Genomic DNA, 24,251 nt, shown 5'->3' with positions numbered 1-24,251 from the left:
ATGGATTCCAGGAGTTCCAAACTGATGGGGGTGCTCAATACAAGAATAAGTGCTCCCCTCCTATTACTCCCGCACTCACCAGATGGTGGTACCCCCACAGGGGTAATCAGCGTTTGGGGTGACTCTCAAAGGGTCCCTCCGAAGGCTGACTAGTAATCCACTTAATCCCGACTTCATATGCCGTATTTTTCTCCAGGGGGAAAAATGATGAGAAATCCCTCCGCTTAAAGTACTCCAATATATTTGAGAGATCCGGATGAGGAAAAGAAGAAAGGGGCTCCAATAGTGAAGTATTGCAAAAAATAGGTGCTTTATTCATATAAATTTACAATACTCACATTCATTAACAGAAAAACGGTGCATGTATGTCCTAGGGACCGCAACACCCTCGTGTAGCGGTAGTTCCGGGACGCGGTGCGTTCCACCGGCCGGATGTGCGTCTCAGTCAACAGGAAGCGGAACTGACGTAACCACGCTCTACGCGTTTCGTCATCAATGACGTCATCAGGAGCAGCGTATGGTCACGTCAGGTCCGCCCAGTGTTATACTTCCTGGTTGCCGGGCAACGTTAATTGCGAACTCCATGGCCGCCAATAGGAAAAACCCTTTTCGGCGCGTCATGAGTTGCCGGGCAAGGACATACTTAACATTTAAAAAGGATAAAACGGACATAAATTCTATTGGTTAAAAAATCAAGCATCATCTGTTACTAAGTGGAATTGAGATGTCTAGCAATAGTGAAAGAAGATACGGTATATAAATACTAACAAAACTGTTATATATTTAAAAAGGCATGGTGGAATGTAAGCGATAAATAAATATTAAAAATATATATAAAAAATTAAAATAAAAACAACTTCATTTTTAATTATTAATTGGAGATAGCTTAACGATAAGTAAATGGATACTAGAAATAAATATAATTGGACTAGAGTCCATTAAAGGTGCATCCGTGCAGTTTTAAGGTAATAAAACAAAAATATATAAAAATCATTAAATTCAATTAACGGGAAGCATATTTTCTAAAAAAACATCTTATAAATTACCATAACTAGTATGCTTTAAATATATTTTTATAGGAGACGCGTTTATATCGCATCTATACAGTGGGAACTACATTTAATCATCTTTATATATAAATCTGGACCAACTACAAAAATCATTTATTATACTACAACTTTTACATAAATAGTGGATGTGATGTTTTAAATAATGCGTATTAACTTTAATTTCTTCCTAATTTTAAATGTCCTAATTTACATAGATATATTATACTTTAATTGGCATGTAGGATGATGAACATAATTAATAGGAAAAATAATATGGAATTAATAATGTGCTTTTATACAAAGCTATTTATTGTTTGGCCCACTAGCACTTTATATATTTGATTAATTAGCACCTTAATTATTTATGGAGGATATTTAAAACATCACTTTATTTATTTAATGTATTTTATATGAAGTCATATATACACCTTTAAGATCACACACTGAATTGATTTTCAATAATTTTTTACTTACATCTTAATTTTCTTATTCACCTATTTACCACGATAATATATATAAAAATATTTTTACTAATTTTGTTTTATACATATTTACACTTTTTAAGGACTCACCATATTAAGTTTTATATATCTTGATTTTTATTCACTTTATCACCAGTGCACTTATAAGATATATTTATATTACCTATTTATCAGCCTGACAGCGCCATTTTACCTCCTTTTCCCCACATTCACTAAATATAGGTACCTATATTTTTGAGGTAGGCTGCAGTCATTTATTTACTTAATTTCCTCCAATAGCGCGGAAACTTTTCCCTATATTTATTGACACCCCTTAAAAGGTGTTTTTTCTGCTGCTATGGAGATTTTTAGCTATATAGGAAATAGAGAAATTAATATAGAAGATGTATTCAATCAAGAGAGGGCCACCACCAATCATGATCTCAATAGTCTATTTAGACAACTCAGACACGATCTTGAAAAGCAATTAAGAGTATGGTGGGATATCTCCACATTAGAGATGTATATAAAAGAAAAAATGACCCCACGCAAACTAAGATGGGAATTACATCCTAATGATGGTATAACTGACCAAGGACTCATGGAAGATTGGTTTAAACTGTTTAATAGATGTGAATCAGAACTCCTCAGACAAATTATCGGGAGGAGGAAACATAAATTAAAGGAGGTTGAAACTAACATTACTCGTTTGAAAACACTCCTTACCCCCTTCTCAACCACCAATGAATACAATGAAAAAGAAAGAGAACTATCCCTAATCATATCTAAATATGATAAGGATTTACAATTAAAGAAACAAAAGAAATTTAACAGGGATATTCTCGATTATAAGAACGATAAAGTATATAAATGGCAGGATTCCATAAGAGATGAGGCTATGGAAATACCAGCACCCAATACTCCGATACACACATCAAGAGAGACCACACCAGATGAAGATGAACAAGAGGAAGAAGTCGAAACTCCTACTCCTAGTTTAGCTAGGAATTTTTCATTCAGGCCAACAAGAGAAAATATACAGATGGAAGAAGAGACACCAAGGAGAACGGACAACTATGAACTCCCACCAAGAAGCCCCCGAAACATCAGACCTAGAAGACCACCACCTTCGAGATATGAATCCCCCAGATATCCAATTAACATCTCAAATCGTTTCTCTCCATTAATGGATAACAGGAGAGTCTATCCCCCACGGGAATTCAGAAGGAATGATAGATTCCAAGACCATAGGAACAACAGTTTTTTTCAGGGAATGAACCGAGGGAGACCCCCCAGACAGGGAAGATGGTTCAACCCTCCGAGAGGAGGAGGATGGGGAGGACCCCCAAGACCAATGCACTTCCAAAGACCAATGGACTACGACCAAAATACTACCTATCAGAGGAACTGGAGGAACCCCTACGGATATCAACAGACTACTGGGAGGCCATACACATGGAACAACCGATGGGACGAAGGAAACGGAGGAGAGGTAAACGGGGCGGGAGGAAGAAAAAGAAGGAGAGAGTTTTAAATACGGGAATTTTTAATCTAAGTGGAATTGATTTTACACCAGAAGAATTAGCGGTTTTAGATTTAGGACTGAAATATGCCCCCAATAAAAACCTGGATAAGTTTGAGGCATATATAGACCTTCAAAAATTCTTAAGGAAATTGAATGTAAAGAAGTTTTTTAATTTAAAAGGACATTCCAAATCTACAAAGGATACCCATTTTAGACACACGGAACTAAGGAATAAATCTACTTTTAATCCGAAAACACCAAACAATGAATGCATTCAGGCTTTTAAAAAGATGGTAGAATATGATTTGAAAAATCTCAAAATACGTAATAATAAAGAAAATAAGATATGGGAAACTATTGAGAGCATTGAAAAGAAGAAAGAAGTTGTAATACGCCCAGCCGACAAGGGTGGAGGTCTGGTAATTTTAAACAAACGTGACTATGAAGAAGAAATGAAAAATCTTTTAAGTGTTCCAGATACATATAAAAAGCTGAAGAAAAATCCCAGGAAAGAATATCGTAAGAAACTAGAGATGTATATCAAAAAAGGCCAAGATCTAGGAATACTCACTGAAAAGGAAGCCAGGTACCTGCTACCAAAATCAGCAAAAACCCCAGTAATCTACCACCTTCCGAAAATACATAAAAGGGTGGATAAACCCCCAGGAAGACCTATTATTAGTGGGATTGGATCTCTCTTCTCTAGACTAGGAGAATACCTAGATAAATTTCTGCAGCCCCTGGTATGCAAAGGTAAATCTTACCTGAAAGATAGCACGCAGCTATTAACAGAGTTACAACAAGTAAAAATCGGGGAGTCATGTATTCTGGCAACAATTGATGCAAATTCATTATATACAAGTATAGACCAAAAGGATGGTCTGGACAGTGTCAGAAAGGCGCTACATGAAGAGACTGACCTTAAACATGTCCAAATAAATTATATTTTAGAAGGCCTACAACTAGCCATGGCAAAAAATTATTTCTGGTACGACAAGACCTTCTACGTACAGACAAAAGGCGTTGCCATGGGGGCTAGGTATGCCCCCAGTGTTGCTAACATCTTCATGAATATGTTAGAGGAAAGAATGATATATAATAAGAACCCACCAGAGTTGTTATGTTACCGTCGCTACATTGATGACCTGATTATGGTATGGGATGGACCATTGGAGACTTTGGAATTGTTTATACATCAATTAAATGGCAACCCGTATGGAATTAATTTTACTGCAAATTTTAATACAGAAAAAATTGAATTTTTAGATCTGGAGATTTTTAAAGTTAGGGATGATGTACATACAAAAACTTTTTTTAAGCCAACGGACAAGAACGGATACATTCCCACGGCTAGCTGTCATCACCCAAAATGGATCCAGAATATACCGAAAGGGCAGTATATGAGGATCAGACGGAACTGCACAGAAGATTATGAGATACAAGCAGAAAAGCTCACCAAAAGATTTGAGGAGAAAGGATATAATAAAACAGTATTAGAAACAACTAAAAATAAAATCAGAGATTTACCCAGGGAGAACTTACTAAGAAAAAAGGACAAGAATAAAGATGAGGATTTTAACTGTGCTTTTATTACCGGTTTTAATAAACAATATAGGTCAGTGGAGAAGATTTTTAAGAAATACTGGCCCATTTTAAAATCTGATAAAGTTTTAACGAAGATTTTACCAAAAAAACCGAGGTTTATTTACCGAAAAGCACCTACTTTAAGAAATAAACTTGTACATAACGCGGTAGATCCACCTAAACAAGTTAGAATATTCCCTGAATTGAAGGGGTTTGTTCGATGTCGGAAATGCCTAGCTTGCAAAAATAACCCTGCACAAAAGAAAAAAACCACACATTTTAAGTCTACGGTAAACAGAAGAACTTTCCAAATAAGGGACCTAATCACGTGCCATACCACACACGTCACTTACGTGATTGAATGTCCGTGTAAATTACAGTATGTGGGCAGAACCACAAGGCCTCTATTAGTGAGAATCAGGGAACATATAGGAAACATAAAAAGAGGTTTCCCGAAACATAGTTTGTCAAGGCACTTCCGTGATGTACATGGAAAAAACCCAAAGGGTCTTGTCTTTTATGCTATCGACTCCATTAAAGAACATTGGAGGGGGGAGAACAAAACTCGTAAGATCTCACAGAATGAGACACGCTGGATATACCAGCTTGAGTCCCTCCAGCCGGGGGGACTCAACTTGGATATAGACTTAAACTGCTTTATATCAGATACATAAGCCTATAGTAAGACCCTTTTTTTACTCTTCGTATCTCATAGCTCCCTTAACCATATACATATGTTAGATATGCACTTTTTACCCTCCCTCAAATTTAGGAAGCACATTATTAATTTCATATTATTTTTCCTATTAATTATGTTCATCATCCTACATGCCAATTAAAGTATAATATATCTATGTAAATTAGGACATTTAAAATTAGGAAGAAATTAAAGTTAATACGCATTATTTAAAACATCACATCCACTATTTATGTAAAAGTTGTAGTATAATAAATGATTTTTGTAGTTGGTCCAGATTTATATATAAAGATGATTAAATGTAGTTCCCACTGTATAGATGCGATATAAACGCGTCTCCTATAAAAATATATTTAAAGCATACTAGTTATGGTAATTTATAAGATGTTTTTTTAGAAAATATGCTTCCCGTTAATTGAATTTAATGATTTTTATATATTTTTGTTTTATTACCTTAAAACTGCACGGATGCACCTTTAATGGACTCTAGTCCAATTATATTTATTTCTAGTATCCATTTACTTATCGTTAAGCTATCTCCAATTAATAATTAAAAATGAAGTTGTTTTTATTTTAATTTTTTATATATATTTTTAATATTTATTTATCGCTTACATTCCACCATGCCTTTTTAAATATATAACAGTTTTGTTAGTATTTATATACCGTATCTTCTTTCACTATTGCTAGACATCTCAATTCCACTTAGTAACAGATGATGCTTGATTTTTTAACCAATAGAATTTATGTCCGTTTTATCCTTTTTAAATGTTAAGTATGTCCTTGCCCGGCAACTCATGACGCGCCGAAAAGGGTTTTTCCTATTGGCGGCCATGGAGTTCGCAATTAACGTTGCCCGGCAACCAGGAAGTATAACACTGGGCGGACCTGACGTGACCATACGCTGCTCCTGATGACGTCATTGATGACGAAACGCGTAGAGCGTGGTTACGTCAGTTCCGCTTCCTGTTGACTGAGACGCACATCCGGCCGGTGGAACGCACCGCGTCCCGGAACTACCGCTACACGAGGGTGTTGCGGTCCCTAGGACATACATGCACCGTTTTTCTGTTAATGAATGTGAGTATTGTAAATTTATATGAATAAAGCACCTATTTTTTGCAATACTTCACTATTGGAGCCCCTTTCTTCTTTTCCTCATCCGGATCTCTCAAATATATTGGAGTACTTTAAGCGGAGGGATTTCTCATCATTTTTCCCCCTGGAGAAAAATACGGCATATGAAGTCGGGATTAAGTGGATTACTAGTCAGCCTTCGGAGGGACCCTTTGAGAGTCACCCCAAACGCTGATTACCCCTGTGGGGGTACCACCATCTGGTGAGTGCGGGAGTAATAGGAGGGGAGCACTTATTCTTGTATTGAGCACCCCCATCAGTTTGGAACTCCTGGAATCCATTTTTTCTTGTTAAAATCCCTGCTTCATTTCCCATCCTGGGACTCAATTACATTTGCAGCACCATTTAATATCTGGCTATTTATATGGACAATTTTTCTATATATTCTCTTTATATTTATTTATTTATTTATGTTATTTAAATTGCTGGGACACTATTTATGAATTGATTGTGTACAGATTTATACAAAGCTATTTATTGTTTGGCCCACTAGCACTTTATATATTTGATTAATTAGCACCTTAATTATTTATGGAGGATATTTAAAACATCACTTTATTTATTTAATGTATTTTATATGAAGTCATATATACACCTTTAAGATCACACACTGAATTGATTTTCAATAATTTTTTACTTACATCTTAATTTTCTTATTCACCTATTTACCACGATAATATATATAAAAATATTTTTACTAATTTTGTTTTATACATATTTACACTTTTTAAGGACTCACCATATTAAGTTTTATATATCTTGATTTTTATTCACTTTATCACCAGTGCACTTATAAGATATATTTATATTACCTATTTATCAGCCTGACAGCGCCATTTTACCTCCTTTTCCCCACATTCACTAAATATAGGTACCTATATTTTTGAGGTAGGCTGCAGTCATTTATTTACTTAATTTCCTCCAATAGCGCGGAAACTTTTCCCTATAAATACAAAGATTGGTTTCTGATCAATAAAGCCTCGTACACACGCATTTTCGTCCATTTTTTGTTGCATGCTAGTCTCATATCGAAAGGGAAGAGGTTACTTTCATACGAAAATTCTCGTACGACAGAATTCAACTTCAGAAGTTATGTCGTGTTGAATTGTTTTGTATGTATTTGTTTCTGAGCATGCATAGTCTTGCTTTTATGATTTTTTTTCAGACAAAACTGTACTAATGAAACGAAAATTGGACGTTGGGTTCATGTACCTTAAAAACTTTATAGCCTGCACAACCAGTCTTTGTCGTACAAAAATTTAGTTATTGGCTGTCAAAAGCACTATACAGTACTAACGATCTGAAAATCGGCAGATCTTTCATCGGTCAAAATGTTCCTTCCGATTTTCTTATCGTGTGTACGGGCCTTAACTCCAAGACATTGGGTCAGTGGGACAGCCAGAACCATTTTTTGGAGGCAGATCAGCAACGGCAGCCTCCATACTTCCTCTGTACAGGTCTTCTTTAGTTTATTTCTCTGGATTGGACAGATTGGACTGGTGTTGGTAAATCATGTCTGATGGTGGAAGCCCAGGGACACTTTCCATTGGGTAGTTCTCCCATGATTAATGCACTCTCTCTGTTTAGGATGAAGACATTGTTTCAGGAAATCAAAGCTTCTATCAAAAACAACGTTGATCAGGAACGCTCATTCTGGAGGCCAGTGCTTCCTTGGGGAGGCGTGTTCACCATAAAAGCTGGCCGTAAAGCCATCTCTTGTATGCCCCTGTATGTGGAGATTACCTTGAAGAACACTTGCACGATTGATGGCTTTTTGATGCTTCTTTATGTTATCCTGCGTGAAAACAACACATTCCCCCGGGAGCTGTCCCACTACCTGGGCAGAGAGTTTGTAGATTGTTTCCTCCATCTGATGGACACCTGCAGCTTCACCTCCGTCAAACTGCTGTGGATATGGGACAAGATGGAGAAGAGGCAGTACAAATCTGGCATACATAAAGCTTCTCTGGAGATTGACTTGTTTGGGAACGAACATGAGAATTTCACCAGAAACCTTGAGCGTTTGATGGCCACAATACAGGAGAGTTACTGCTCCAACTCGCAGTGCCCCATCCGTGTTCAGGAGACTCATATGGAGACTATTCTTATCAAGTAAGTAAAACACTTCAAGCGGTGAACACAAAAATGATTTTGAGGGCAACACAACTTACAAGACAAAGCCAATGAATAAATAGGTTTTAACCCTAGAGACAGTATGGCAGGGGTGTTCAACCACACTAAATGTGTGGCCTTCGGAGCCCTCTGATGTGGCCCACGACCTCAAACCAGGGAAGCGCATGCCCAGCGTCAGCAACTTGTTGATCATGATCTGGGCATGCTGACCTGCCATCCCTGAGCATCAGAGTGCTGGCAGCGGAGGGAGCAGGAGCCACATATGCTCCCACTGTAGTGCCGGCTTCTGTCCCAGGTGGGGTCATACCAAATGCACTTTGCCTAGGACCTTTCTATCAGTCTGGGGAGTGATGCCTGCAGAAGCTGTAAGAGGAAAAGAAGGTCAGTGTATTAAAAATCACATACAATGCGCTTTTGCAGTGGGCATTTTAGCTCCTATAAAAGGGTTAACAATAATTAGGCTGCTTTCACACTGATCTGCGGGCACAGAGCACCTGTAGCTTTCCTGCAGGTTAACTGCACTGAGCCATAGACTTCTTATATATTCTGCAGGTTTGGTGTGCTTTCTGAAAGTGCACCACACCCACAAGATATAATAGAAGTCTATGGCAAAGCTCAGCTAACCTGCAGGAAAGTCGCAGGTGCACTGCACTGCACCCGCGGTATGGGTAAACTGCAGCACATCAATGTGAAAGCAGCTTTGAGGGGGGTTCAGGACAGTAAGGGCTTTTTTTTTGTTTGTGGTTTGGCCGGCGGTAAGACCCCATAGTTGAGATGTGCAATCAATTTCAGAGGGCATGTGACAGATGACAAGGAGGTTCCCTTCTCACCCCCTTTTATAAACCCCAAAAAACCCACACCACAGTGCTGCAACGACTTGCATTGCATGCAGTTGCAGTGCAGCCCAATTCTGTTGAATGGGTCACTTTCAGTGGCCAGTACCGTCCAGGGGATAGTTTTTACCTTGCCGTGAATTAAAGCTGTATGTGTACAACCCCGTCCATTGCCATTGCAGCTTACGCAGGGGCAGTTGAGTGACAGTAAAAATGCAGCTCAACTGGACTATATATAAAGCATGTGACTTTCACCAAGTATTCTCTGATGAAGAATTAATCATTCATTCACTGTCATGTAAAACACATGTACCTATCTAATTCTCCACAGAGGATGTTTGGTGAAAGTCTCATTCTCCGCTTTATAAATAGACGCCTTAGTCAGGTATATATCATAACCTACAAAGATCTAAACCACAGGTGGTAAACTATACTGTATCTATATCATAATATGCAAGAAACGGAGGCCACACTCTAAGCTTCCAGTGATAATATTTCATTGATCTGGTGAACACTCTCCACCCACCTAAGTTATTTCTGCCAATGTATTTCATTCAACAGTGAGCTTAATCATCAATTCTATGTGAAGAGTGATATCTGGATCAATAAAGCTTTATCGCTGCGGGTTTGGCATATGGCCTCCAGTTTGGTATATTGAGGTTTTGAATCAGCTGAGGAGAAAGCCTGCAGCCAGAATCCTCTGTCGATTTTTTTTTTTTTCTCTTCAAGACAGGAAGTTGGGAAAAATCTACAAATTGGACACAGCATCAAAAACATATTTCTCTTTCAATCATTGATGGACACAGCTCCAGAATCTTCTTGACCATTGGGTTATATTGCCCCTTACAGGAGTAGGACGCTAGGTGGGAAAAAAGCTTGACCACGCCTATGGGGCAGTCCCAGGGGATATACTCCCACTTCCTGCTATAGGCAGTCAGTTTTTTTCTGCCTAGTCAGGAGTAAGGACCTAGTTCCTTGCTGGGATCTTTGGTCCTAGCATTTTTTTCCTTTTTCAACTGACTTTTTTCCTCCTTTTATTATTTTCTGTTCCTGTGAGAACTACAATCAACTGCTGGGCGACGGACTTGATATTCTAGATCCAGTCCAGCCAGCGAGCGCTACCCAACCTCAGCTTCTGCGCTAGGTCGGGTGTGACATAGCCCCACTGGACAGGGGCTGGCCGGTGAGTTAAAAGTCTCGCGAGGACGCACATGACCTGGTTACGGCCTATGGCCCGCACCACCCCCATTCCGATGGTGCGGTGGTCTGCCTGAAGTGTTGCCTACCTGGTTCCATGGTGTGGTAAGTAGTGTCCCCCCTCTCCCCTGGTGGTCTTTCGGGGTGGACGTGGGCCCCTCCCTGGAATGGTCGCACCCCCAGGTTCTCCTCCATTCCCCCCAGCCCCTCTAAACAGTAACTGTGGGTCTTTTGGCCCCTCAACCCACCCGCGGGTACGCTCCTCATGATGCAGGATCCGGCCAAAAATGTTACTCGCCGCTGACCGAGCTGCAGTCCAAGCTGACCGAGCAGCTGTCCGGAACCTATGTGAGACGACTGGATCCTGCCAAAAATTTAGGCCGCGGCTTTGCGGCCTACCCGTCGGTGAGAGCTGCTGACCGGAAATCTGTGCAATTGCGGCTGGGCCTCCACAAAAATTTAGGCCATGGCTTTCGGCCTACTCTGCAATATGGTCAGCTTGGCACCTCCCTTGATCTGGGAACTTAATTTTTAGTGCTGTCTTGCCGCCATTATTGTGTGGGCGAGGGTAACCTGCCTGCTCATCTGCGTGACGGCAGGCAGCCCCCCTTTAAGTTGGCTATGTCCTATTTTGTCCTATATGGAGGGCTCGGACAGCAACCCCTTTGTTTTCTTTTTTTGTGGGGTCTCATGGGTGGTCCATTTGTGGAACTTGGCTGGCGCTCCCTTGCAAGATCGCAGTCGACGGCCTCCCTTGATTATTATGTTTCAGAGTGAGCTTGGTTTGTAGCCACCCTACTGGGTCTGTGTCCACACACTTCAAGTGCTCTGATAGGAGGATGGTCCTCTTATACTGCAGTTGCGCATGTAAAGGCGTTGGTGGCTGCACTAATTGTGTCAGTGTGGGCATTTTTAAAAAATGGAGGATGCAGCTGCTGCGTTGGAGGTGCCGGTCCTTTTTTGGCACCCGCAGCTCCTCATAAGTGGCAAAGGTATTCCTTTTTCCTGCCTACTTTGACAAAATTGTTGCGAGTCAGTAGGGTGGTCCTAAATGTGATATGGCAGGGCCTAAGCGTTTCGATAGATGGTATCCCCTTGAGGAGTCTCTTGGATATGTGGATGTCCCACCTGTGGTGGACTCTCAGGTTCCCAAGGCCGAATAAATCCACTTATTTACAAGTTCACGGTGGAGGAGTCTCCTGCCTTTATAAGATCCCTTTGACAGGAAAGCCAAGACATGGTCTGCCACATGTTACTTGCGCCAGGATCTGGAGGGGGAACAGCTTCCCCCTGCCTTTGCGGAGCTGGCAGACGGGTTGGTCCAGGGGTTTCAGTTCGTCTGTAATGCCTCCTTGGATGCGGCTCCCTTAATCTCTAGTCTGTCCGTGACAGCAGTGGTCCTTCGACGCATGATATGGCTGAAATGCTCGTCTGTGGACCAGACTTTCCATAAGGCTTTATCTGATCTTCCCTTTGTGGGGAATCGCCTGTATAGATCCTCCCTGGATGATATCATTAAGGGTCTTTCAGGGGGAAGAGTACTCTTCTTCCACAGGCTGCCAGGGGCATAGATTCTCATCGCAGTCGTGGGCCTTTTCTCTCTTGGCTCATAAGCATTTTTTTTTTTTCGTTCCTCAGGATCTCAAGATCAAGGGATCTAAGTCTGTCAGGGCCTCCACCAGAGGTTCCAAGAGGACCTGGTCTGGTATGCCAAGAGCGGGTCCTTCCAGACCTGCAGACAAGCCCTCTTCTGCCTAAAGTGGTGCTCTGACCCGTATCTGGGGTGGGGGGACATCTTCGCTTCTTTCTGGACCCGTGGACCTCCCTGATTCAAGACAAGTGGGTCCACGAGATGATTCGGTCCAGCTACAACAACGAGTTTCAGTCTTATCCTCCAGAGAGGTTCTTTCCTTCAAACCTACATTTATCCCCAGACTGCCTGTGAGGACTCTTCTGGGCGGTGCAAGACTTTCTACTACAAGGGGTGATTGTTCCGGTTTCAGAATTGGAACGTTTTTTTCATGGGTTTTCTTCAAACCTGTTTACAGTTCCCAGGAAGGAAGGCACAGTGCATCCAATCTTGGACCTCAAAGTTCGAGTCTGAACCGCTTTGTGCAGGTACAGATGTTCCGAATGGAGTCCATTTGTACAGTAGTGGCATCCCTACATCAAGGGGATCTTCTACCTCTATCGACATCAAGGCCGCTTACCTTCCTATTCTGATATGTCGGTCATCTGCGCTTCCTCCGCTTTGCCGTGGGCAATTATCAGTATGTGGTATTACCCCTTGGTCTCGCATCATCTCCTCGGGTTTTCACAAAGTGCTGGCCCCGGGGTTGGCATTGTTGCGCCAGCGTGGGTTTGCGGTACTGGAGTACCTGGATGTTCATCTTCTGCGAGCAGAGTCTCCAACTGTTCTGACAGACAACCAGGAGATTACTGTGTGGACTCTGCAGGAGTTCGGTTGGAAATTTAAATTTCCAGGAATCGGCACTGGTTCCGTCCACCAGATAGTGGACCAAGCGTCCACTATCTGGGTCTGCTCTAGACTGCTGCTCCATAAGCTGCAGGATGCCATTCGGCATCTGTTTTCCAGCAGTCGGTTGTCTCTCAGCACTTGCATGTGAATGCTGGGTCCAATGGTGTCTACCTTTTGAGGCGGCTCCGTTTGCACAGTTCCACATGAGACCTCTACAAAAGAGAGATTCTTGTCATGTGGGACAAGATTCCACAGTCTCTAGACATTCTAAACCTGTTGAGCCGGGGTACGAGAGGGTCCCTAATTCGGTGGCTTTGCTCTCCGGCGTTTCGACAAACATTTTCCTTCCCCTGTACTGGGCGGTGGTCTCCACAGATGCCAGTCTGTCCGGGTGGGGTGGGGTTGCGTTTTTGGCACGGATTGTGCTCAGGGTGTCTAGACTGTGGAAGAATCCAGACTACCGATCAATATACTGGATATTTCCTCCGGAGGTATTTCATCAGTTGTGTCTCTGGTGGGGAACTCCTGAGGTGATCCTGTTGTCCCCTCATCTTAACAGGGAGGTGCTTAGGTTTGTGGCACGGTCTCGGGATTCTCTGGCCGACGCCACAGTGGTGGATCCTTGGGGCCAGAATCGTCTGATATTCGCTTTTCTTCCTCTAGAACTTCTGCCAAGTCTCCTGCGTAGGATGGAGGCAGAAGGGATTCCGGCCATCTTAGTGGCTCCAGACTGGCCTCGCCGGTCTTGGTATGCAGATCTGATACAGTTGGTTGCCGATGTTCCTTGGAGACTTCCTCTCAGAGGAGATCTGTTGGCCCAAGGGTCAATCTTCCATCTTGCTTACAGTCGCTAGTCCTAACGGCATGGCTGTCAAAAGCCAAGTTCTGAAGGATAGATTGTTGTCTGAATCAGTGATTCCCACACTGCTGAAAGCTAGCGAATCTACTTCTAAGTAGATTTACCATCGCGTTTGAAGAGCGTACTTTGCTTGGTGTGAATCTCTTGGGGTTTACCCCCATGCCTTTTTTGGTGGCTCAGAGTTTGGCTTTCCTCCAAGGAGGTGTTGAGCAGCATCTGGTCGTGGGTACCATCAAGGTCCAGGTTTGGCCTTGGCGGTTTTCTTTTAACGTCCTTTGGCTATGTATCTTTGGTTTGCACTTTTATTCAGGGGGTTGCCACTTGGCTCTCCTAGTACGGTCTCCATTGCCCCGTGGGATCTCAGCTTGGTGCTGTCGGTTCTTCAGTAACCACCTTTCAAAAATATTCACGAGATTCCTTTGCTTACATTGTCCCAGCATGTAGCCTTCTTGGTGTCTTTTTCTTGTGCACGTAGTGTCGGAGCTGGGAGCTTTGTCTTGTCGTTTACCTTACTTGGTGGTTCACAGAGATAAAGTGGTGCTTCGGCCTTGTCTGTCGTTTCTTCCTAAGGTTGTTTCTGGTTTCCATCTGAATGAAGACATGGTGTTGCCTTCCCTATGTCCTAAGCCTAGGCATCCTAAGGAGATTGCCTGGCATTCTCTGGGTGTAGATTGGGCGTTCAGGGTGTACCTGGTGGCAACCGACTCGTTTAGGAAATCAGACTCGCTATTTGTCCTCACAGATGGACCTCGCAAAGGGTTTGTCCGCGTCTGCCGTGACCATTTCCATATGGATCAGACAGGCGGTAGTGTAGGCCTATTCAATTAAGGGTCAGGTTCTCCTTTCCCTGTTAAGGTGCATTTTACGCGGGCGCTTAGTGCCTCCTGGGCCTTCCGTCATCAGGCGTCAGTGATGCAGGTTTGCAAGGCGGCCACTTGGTCGTCTGTGCACACTTTCACAAAATTTTTACAAAGTGGATGTGCTGGCATCTGCGGATGCTGCTTTGGCCACAAGGTTTTGCTGGCTGGTGTTGGAGAGGACTAGTCCTCTTTGAGGTTGTATGTTTCAGGTGGGCTCCAGTTGATTCTGGTTGAGCTCCATGTTACCTGGTTGGCTAGGTTTAGCCTTTGGGAATTTTTTTCTGCTGTGTTTTATCCCTCATGTTTGACACTGCTTTGGGACGTCTCAATGGTCAGGAAGATTCTGGAGCTGTGTCCGTCAATGAATGAACGAGAAAATTTTGATTTTTTTCTTACCGTAAAATCCTTTTCTCTGATGTTCATTGACGGACACAGCACCCGCCCCTCTATTGAGTTGGGTTATATTTCTTCTGACACTGCTTGCAACAAAACTGAGTGCCTGTAGCAGGAAGTGGGAGTATATCCCTTCGGACTGCCCCATAGGCATGGTAAAGCTTTTTCCTGCCTAGTGTCCTACTCCTGTAGGGGGCAGCATAACCCAATGGTCAAGAAGATTCTGGAGCTGTGGCTGTCAATGTACATCAGAGAAAAGGATTTTACGGTAAGACAAAAATCCAATTTTTTGCAGCAGGGAAGGTTTAGAAGTTTTGTCAAATTCTCCCTACTCTCTGGGTCTATCTGAATGGTGCCCATGCTGAGCAGCCAACCTCCTGTGTTGAGAATGCAGCATGCCAGTCAATCTGCACGAGACCTGGAAGCTAGTGTAGATTATTGGTGTTGCATTGTCTACTTCCGTGATTTCCAGCTTTCAGGAGCATCAGCCAGGTATGGTATATTATTGGCCCACGCTGGACCACTGTATAAAATATCCATACCTAGAATTTCTCCTCAAAGTCACTGGGTCAGATTTTAAGCCATCTTACACTGATGCATTTTGTAAGGTCTCTACTGGAGGCCCAGGGGCAGATCTAGGTGCTGGAGGGATTGTATCATCTTGCTGGCCCAGAATCTTTGAGTCCCCCGTAAAGTGGGTGACCAAGTAAAGGGAATACTGCCTCGGCTGCTGTCAGCCGACTAAGGAGAGAGAATGATATTAGTCAAGTTTCCATATGTGAGCGATGAGTCTGACTTTGCTGTTTTTTCTTAATTACAGCCCCCCTCATGACATACCTCATGGAGACCTCATTCAGATGGCAGTGGATGAACTGTTCTGCTCTAGGATTGAAATGTGCGAACAGAAAGGGTAAGAAACCCATTATAAGATTGTGGCATTGGTAACACTCTCATACTGCAAGGCTGGACTTTTCTGCACTGTCATATACTTTATTGTAAAGTGTAGCAACCACACATATCTGATCGTTTTCATCATTTAAAGTGATACTAAAGTCTTGTTTTTATTGTTTAAAAATAACAAACATGTTATACTTACCAGGTCTTTGCAGTGGGTTTTCACAGAGCAGCCCAGGTCGTCCTCTTCTCGGGTCTCCTGCCGGCGCTCTTGGCCCCTCCCTCCTGCTGAGTGCCCCCACAGCAAGCAGCTTGCTATGGGGGCACCCGAGCGGAGCTGCTGCTCTGTGTGTCCATTCAGACACGGAGCCATGGCTTGGCCCCGCCCCCCTCTCCCCATTGGCTCACTGACTTTGACAGCAGTGGGAGCCAATGGCGCCCGCTTTGTTTCAGCCGATCAAGATGGGGCTCAGGTAAGTATGAGGGGGGCTGCTGCACACAGATTTTTTTTTTTTATCTTAATGCATAGAATGTTGAAATCCAGTTGCTTTGAGTTACTGTGTAATTTTCACTATGTTATAAAGGGAAAGTGAACATAATTAAAATTAATTGAGCATTTTATTTTCCTCCTATCCCTGCCCTGCATATCACATTTGACAGATCTCCAGTACACACACACACTGCCCTTCAAACTGCCCAAGCGTCGCTAGGCTTAGGTAATGTCGATCTTCATGCAGAGATCTAGTGTCCTCTGTAAACTTGCTCATGTCTTACTAGACCTCATAGATAATATTGGCTGTACCCAGGCTGGAGCATGATTACTCTTATTCTCTATTGTGTCTCCCAGGTATGTGCAAACATATAGAGGATGCTGAAGTGCAAATAAACACTCCTGGGCCCTTGGTAGACCAGGGTAGTTAAATTACCAGCAGTCTGTATATGAAATCTTATATTAATACATTTGAAAGGAAGGGTGGGATACAGTTAAAAATGATGTCATTGACCTAAAATAAGCCTTAAAGTGGTTGTAAGGTTAGGTTTTTTTACCTTCATAAATTTTATGCATGAAGGAGTGCTGCTTCCCCGGCAGCCTCCCCTAATACTCACCTAACCCCAATCCAGCCATGTGCATGAGAGCCAAGGCTGTCTCTCACTTCTCATTGGCTTAGAGGCAGTAGCGGAAACATTTGGCTCCCGCTGCTGTCAATCACAGCCATTGAGGAGGGAGCAGGCCGAGCCACGCTCTGTGTCTTATAGACACACAGATGTGACTCGAGAGCAAGCCCACATGAGTGCCCCAAGAGCAAGCAGCTTGCTGTGGTGGACATTTGGTGGGGGGGGAGGAGCCAGGAGCATCGGTGGAGGACCTGAGAAAATGGGAATCGGGGCTGCTCTGTGCAAAACCACTGTACAGAGCAGTTAATTATAACATGTTAGTTATTTAAAAAAAAAAAAAAATTATATAACCTAATAGCAGGCACCAATAGTAGGCTTCAAATGTAGCGTCCCCTGTAATCTGGTCCTTTGGGTCTTGTGAGCCTACCAAATCGTTATCAGTGCTACATACAAATACTAACTTTGAGTGCCGGTTGCTAAAGTTCACATTTAAATGAAAAATGAGGGGTGTCATGCCAATGTGCCAAGATAAAATCTATCTGGGAATAAGTATATAGCGTGCTCTGGACACATATGACCAGCTTTCTGAGGATGAAAGATTCATGTGAGTACATTTGTGTTGCCTGCAATTGCAAAGCTATGCTACATGGCTCATTTTATGTTTGTGGCAGGTAACACTTTAAATAATACTATTTTAATTGTAAATTACTGTGCGTTCTGTCAGTGCCTGTCTTGTTTTTGCACAGGATGGTGACAGATATCAACTGTCTGTCTTGTCTAGGTGTGGATGCTTGAGGGAATTTTCTCAGAGGGTTTTCTGTTACGGACCCCCTCCATTTGTTATATTGAACATGGAACAGTGGAAGTCAGAAGACCTGGCCTATGTACCTTATTATTTGGATTTATCTGATCACAAGTGAGTACAAAGTAACTGTACATCTCTTAATAATAGAATGGATTGCATATTTACAACATAACAGATGCTTTGACATGTACTAACATGCTGAGCATACAAAAAGGTGAAACTGACATTGGAAAGATTTGTACAGGAGGTTCCCAGGAATATATATCCCAGAACACGATATAGGGGACTGTAGGTTTGTTCTTAAATTGAATTTTGTTTGCCTAGGCAATCCAAGCAGAAGTTCTCCTCTCCCCCTCCCTCTCTGCAGTCTTCTGGGACACGTCACAGGTCCCAGAAGAATGCCAAGACCATTCAGGAGGCGCATCGCAACTTGCCAGCTGCGACACACGATTTTTGTGCCGCAATCGAAAGTGCTTGATCCAACATGATGGATTTTAGCTAAAAAAAAAAAAAAATAATTGGCACAATCAAATGAGCTATTTTCTTTTTTCGCTTGACAGAACTTTTGAAATTCAACTGGTCTATGGCCTGCCTTGGAGCTTTGGGGATAGACACTACAGATATATATGTGCTTTGTTCAAATTTCATGACTGAGGTTTACAACCACTTTAACCGGTTTGCGACTGCTCATAGTATATTTACTGCGGCAGTCAGCCCCGGCCAGGCAGAGTGACGTAGGTCTACGTCGCTCGCCTGTCACTCCTTTTAGAGCCAATAGCGGGCGAGCGCGCGCCCGCTGAGGCTCGTTCACAGAGGAGTGCAGGCGTGTGACCGGCGGACCCGATGTCCGACGGTCACACTACGATCGCCGGTACAGCGGGAGAAAGACAGAGCGGCTTATGTAAACAAGCCGCCTGTCATTCTCCCCTGTGTAAAAATGGAGATCAGACGGTTCTACTATGTAGAACCATTGATCTTTGTTTTTACACTAGGAGACCTGTCCCCCTACAGTTAGAATCACGCCCCTAGGACACACTTAACCCCTCCCTGTCCAATACAGTTAACCCCTTCCCTGCCAGTGTCATTTTTGCAGTAACAGTGCATATATATAGCACTGATTACTGCAGTAATGTCACTGGTACCCCCAAAAGTGTCAAAAATGTCAGTCAAGGGTCCGATCTGTCCGCCGCAATGTCGCAGTACCGCAAAAAAAATCGCAGATCGCCGCCATTACTCGTTAAAAAAAAAACACCAAAAATGACAAAAATCTTTCCCTTTGTTAGTAAACGTGATAACTTTTGCGCAAACCAATCAAAATACTCTTTTTGCGATTTTTTTTTTACCAAACATATGTAGCGTAAAACAATTTGGCCGAAAATGTTAAAAAATTTTGATTTTTACATTTTTTTGGGGGGGAATTTCATATAAAACAAAGTGAAAAATATTGTTATTTTTGCAAAAATTACGCTTTTTTTTTGTTTATAGCGCATGATCAAAAAATCGCACAGGTGATCAAATACCACCAAAAGAAAGCTCTGTTTGTGGGAAAAAAAGGACGTAAAATTCGTTTAGGTACAGCGTTGCACGACCACGCAATTGTCCGTCAAAGTCACGCAGTAAAAAATCGCAAAAAACCCCCTGGTCAGGAAGGGGGTAAAATCTTCCGGGGCTTAAGTGGTTAAAGCTTATCCAAACCCAAAAAACATAAATGTAATATTTTGCAGCTTACCAGTTCTTAGATGTGATGGTTGCATTAGTTTTCACTTTTTAGGCTAAGAACATTTTCAGAAAGTACATAAAAACCTGCTGATCTTTGCAGAAATTCAGTGTCCCAAACATTGCTATCTTTCTTGTGTAAAATACTAATCCCATTCTCCTTCCTCTTTATGTAATGGAGATGAACAAAACTGTTTTCATGGATGCAGTGGAGTATTGAGTGCAGACATGAAAGGACAGAAAGTTGTTCACAGAATTACCAGGTGAAAATAAAGGGGGAAATAAAGCTTAAAGAATAAAACAAATGATGCCACCACATCTAAGGACTGATAAACTACAATTTAAATTTTTATATTTATTGCAAAAGGCACCCTCAAAGTGACCCTCAACTGTAGAAATATGGAGAAGAACAAGGCGCCCCTAAGTGCAGTATAGACCATTTATTGGAGCAAAAAAAGCTTAAAACAACTTACAAGAAGTTTTAAACTGAAGATCAAAAACAGCAAGAATTCAGAAAAGCTGAAGTATTGTCCTTAACTGCAAACTTATCATACCTACTTGTACTTGCACATGAGTAAGTAATTCAAAGAGGTGGCTTTACTAAAGGCAAATAGACTGTTCACTTTGCAAGTGCAGTTGCACTCATTTTCCCCAGAGCTTAGTAATTGTGGTGAAGCTTCACTTTCCAGTGAATACCCAATCAGGTGCAAGCAAAAAAAAAAAAAAAACAATTTTAACTTGCACTTAATTGGGTGATGGAAATCAATAGAGCTTTACCAGATTCACTTAACTCCCAGGAAAATGAGTGCAACCGCACAGTCTACTTGCCTTTGGAAAATCCACTCCAAAGTATTGAAGCCAAAGGGCTATGGTGAACCTGACCTAACAAATGTCATGTGACCTGCTTTCAGATACCTGCTGGAAGGTGCCACTCTCTTCAACAAAGAGGAGCATCACTACTCCGCAGCCTTCCAGATTGACGGTTATTGGATGCATTACGACGGCCTGAGGAACGTCAACCTAATACTATTAAATAAACCCCCTGAGCTTCTCTTGTTGTCCTCTCTGGTATACGTAAGAGCTGCAGAAAAATAACCCAGCACGTGTGATTGTGGTATTGTTCAAATCAGTTGTGTACCTTTTTTTTTTTTTTTTTGAACACGGATGGTAAAAAGGAAATTTTAGAAGAAAAATAATTTAATATACTTAAGTATAGTAACTACAGGTTTCTATCATGTTGGTGCTGATACATTTGAGTTTGAATATTTATACGAAACTGTTTGCGCCTCCAACAAAGTGTGCAATAATCAGTTAAAAAAAAAAGTGTATATTTTTTCTAGCATTGGATAGACTAGAGAAGGGTTACAACCTTTGCCAGGTTTTTTTGTTGCTGTGTCCCCACTGGGAAGATTCACCTTCTCCCCTTCTTTTTGTCCTGGTGACATTTTTGATATTTTGACTTTTTTGGAGTGCTTTTCTTTTCGTAAATGAAGGGAAATCTCCCCCACAGGGCACAGATAGGAAAATAAACCAACAAGTTCTAAAACTTCCCTATGCTATCCAAAGGGAAAAAAAAAAAGTTTGACTAAAGATAGAATTTTAAGGAGAATTCTAACACTAAGGGCAGGAATGAAGTCGGGGTGTTGGTGCAATCAGTACTCACAAATTCAACTTCAGTGATTACAGCATCTTCCTTCTCCGAGCTCTTTATAGCAGCTATTCATTCTTCACAGAGCCATAAATGTAGTGGAAATTGTTCATGCAGGGCAAAGAAAGAAGTTAAGGCCCCATTCACACTAGTGCGACTTGTCCCGCGATTTTGGACCGCAAAATCGCATGACAAGTCGTTTTCCATTATTTTCAATGAGCCCCATTCATATCAGTGCGTTTTGAAGTCGCACCGACTTCAAAGTAGTTCCTGCACTACTTTGCCACAATTTTAATGCGTTTTGAGGCATATAGTCTTGCCATTGCTTTCAAAATCGCGCCGCAAAATCACGGTAAAATTGCGTCGCATAAGTGTGAAAGGGGCCTTACTTAACAGTCCCCATCCCCACTTGCACATACACATGTTGATTTAATTCCCCTTCTATTCTTTGGACAGAGCACATGATCACTTTAAAGCTCACTTCACACTGCCGTGACCTGAAAGTTGTGCCACTTTACTAGGTGACTTTGAAGCATTTCAGGGAATGCCTGGGTAATCTTCCTGTAATGTCAGATCCAAATCACATCAATTAAGATGAGGATCTGACTTGGAGATGATTTCCGTTAAACTCTATGGGCACAAGTCAGATAGAAGTCACCTTGAAGTATTGCAGGAACCTTTTCTAAAGTCGGAGAGACTTCAGTAGCGCTAATTAAAACAGCTCTCATTGACTAAAATGAGATTTCACATGTCACACGACTTGGGCTCTCACAAGCCTGATCCCAAGTTGTAGCAGTGTGAACCGAGCCTGACTCAAGACTGACCCTAACACTTACCCTTCCCTCTTAGCATATCTGTTGTTAAAATTTACTCTTGCCAAGAATCAGTAAAACACAGACCAACATTTCCAAATCAGTCAATTTAAAGTGTTACTAAACCCAGGAGCCTGCATTCACTATATCTGGTCTACACAGAACATGAAAATGCTATTTTCTTTTGTAAATATAAACTGCTTAATACCTTTTCTCATCAGCAGTATATAGCAGTCTTGTGATGTCTGTCGGTGTCTGGATAAAGCTTGTAGGAGGAGTTTTCATACTGCTCTCACTGTCCTATAAGACTGCAGGACCCCTGACCTTCTGTCTGGACAGTGCTGATTGGCTCTGTGCTGATCACACGCACTCTCCTAATAAAAAAAAACCTCTCTAAATACACACCAAACAGAACATATGTAGCCTGTCCCCTGGCTCTGTAACAATCTGGTTATTTTTTGGAGACAATGGAAGAAGGAGATGATCAGAGGAGACAGGATCAAATAGCCTTTTTACAAAATGCAGGGGGTTAACCCTTTAGGCTCCACGGTGTGTATAACAAGCTTGCTTTACTGCAGACTGGTTTTACTGTTGTGGGTTTAGTAGCACTTAAGAAAGCTGCTTCTGTGCACCTAAAAATGATTGTTTATTGTGAGCATTTCATGTCATTACAGACTGCAAAGAGTCTATTGTTCGGGTGGCCATACATTATACAATTTTCTTGTACCATTTTCCTCTAGATTTACCAAAACCATATGAGATAAAGGCCAGACACTTTCGATTTGTATGCAATCAGGCAGACCCTTGTACTACATATTATAAGGTAAATAAAGGAAATTGAGTAAGAAAATTGTATAATGTATGACCAGCTTTACTCAAACAGGCCCAAGCAGGTTGACTTGCAGCGTGATGATGAGGAGGGCACAGCGCTGTGCAGAGGAAGCAGAGCCTTCATGTGCAATAAATTATGCTGCCCTGTGCGTGTATATATGTATATGTGTGTGTGTGTGTGTATATATATATATATATATATATATATAGATATGTTTGTGTGTGTATATATATATATATATATATATATATAGATAGATAGATAGATAGATATGTTTGTGTGTATATATAGATATATATAGGTATGTATGTGTATATATATATATATATATATATATATATATATATATATATATATGTATGTATGTGTGTGTGTATATATAGATAGATATATCTATCTATATATACACACACAGTAAATATTCTCCCTCCCCCTCCACATTTTAATTAGATTGATGACATGAAGATTATCAGTTATATGAGTAAATTAAAATAGCACATACAGCAAATTATTATGAGTTTTGTAGTTCAGCGGACTACTTTGCATTACATTTCAGATGAGACTCCCCTGACAACTCTCACCCTCCTTACCCACTGCATTGCAGATTATGTCAGAGTTGCTTTTTAAAGTGCACTTGTATTGCACACACTTTATACACACTTTTGTTGCAGTGGGGTCCCGCCTTCCTTCCCAAACGCATTGCCATATATTTATTGATGACTGCGTGTTCAGCACACATTTTTTGGCAGGTTTAGAATTCAAAATGCACTTCATCGAAATCAAGTGTTTTGTCCATGCTGGTCAAAGTAACAAGTTCACTTTAATCCTCCTTACCTTTCACTCACCTATCCTTCACTCCACTGCTTTATTGGGCTGCTGGGAGCAGGAAAAGCCACTGTGGGTTAACTGCGACTTGATCAAGTTTTAGCTAAAGTATTGCAATTGACTCCCCTATGTGACAGCGATGGTGATTGGCCCATAGCTATTACATAAAGTGTATTATCTTCTCTCCTGGCAGCTGAATGAAGGCAAAGCAAGTACACTACATTACCAAAAGTATTGGAACGCCTGCTTCTACACACACATCAACTTTAATGGGATCCCAGTCTTAGTCCGTAGGGTTCAATATTGAGTTGGCCCACTTATTGCAGCTATAACAGCTTCAAAAGAATAAATCCTGCGAGCAACCTTGAGGTCCTACCTAGATCAATAGGCTATCTG

The 24,251-nt window shown here is 41.7% G+C and overlaps 1 protein-coding gene across 1 annotated transcript in view; it reads left to right on the top strand.

Moving 5' to 3' along the window:
* Positions 1 to 20,889, top strand: part of DORIP1 (dopamine receptor interacting protein 1) — a 41,128-nt gene extending 20,239 nt beyond the window's left edge. Inside the window, exons 2-5 of the mRNA XM_082242491.1 lie at positions 8,041 to 8,565; positions 16,028 to 16,117; positions 17,999 to 18,133; positions 20,650 to 20,889. Coding sequence (XP_082098617.1) covers positions 8,042 to 8,565; positions 16,028 to 16,117; positions 17,999 to 18,133; positions 20,650 to 20,833 — 933 coding nt within the window. The 5' untranslated portion in view covers position 8,041 and the 3' untranslated portion in view covers positions 20,834 to 20,889. The remainder of the gene's footprint in view (positions 1 to 8,040; positions 8,566 to 16,027; positions 16,118 to 17,998; positions 18,134 to 20,649) is intronic.
* The last annotated feature ends 3,362 nt before the right edge of the window (positions 20,890 to 24,251 follow it).

This window comes from Pelophylax lessonae (assembly GCF_965119305.1).
Source record: "Pelophylax lessonae genome assembly, chromosome: 13".
Taxonomy (NCBI): Eukaryota; Metazoa; Chordata; class Amphibia; order Anura; family Ranidae; genus Pelophylax; species Pelophylax lessonae.
This window is presented reverse-complemented; position numbering and strand designations above follow the sequence as displayed.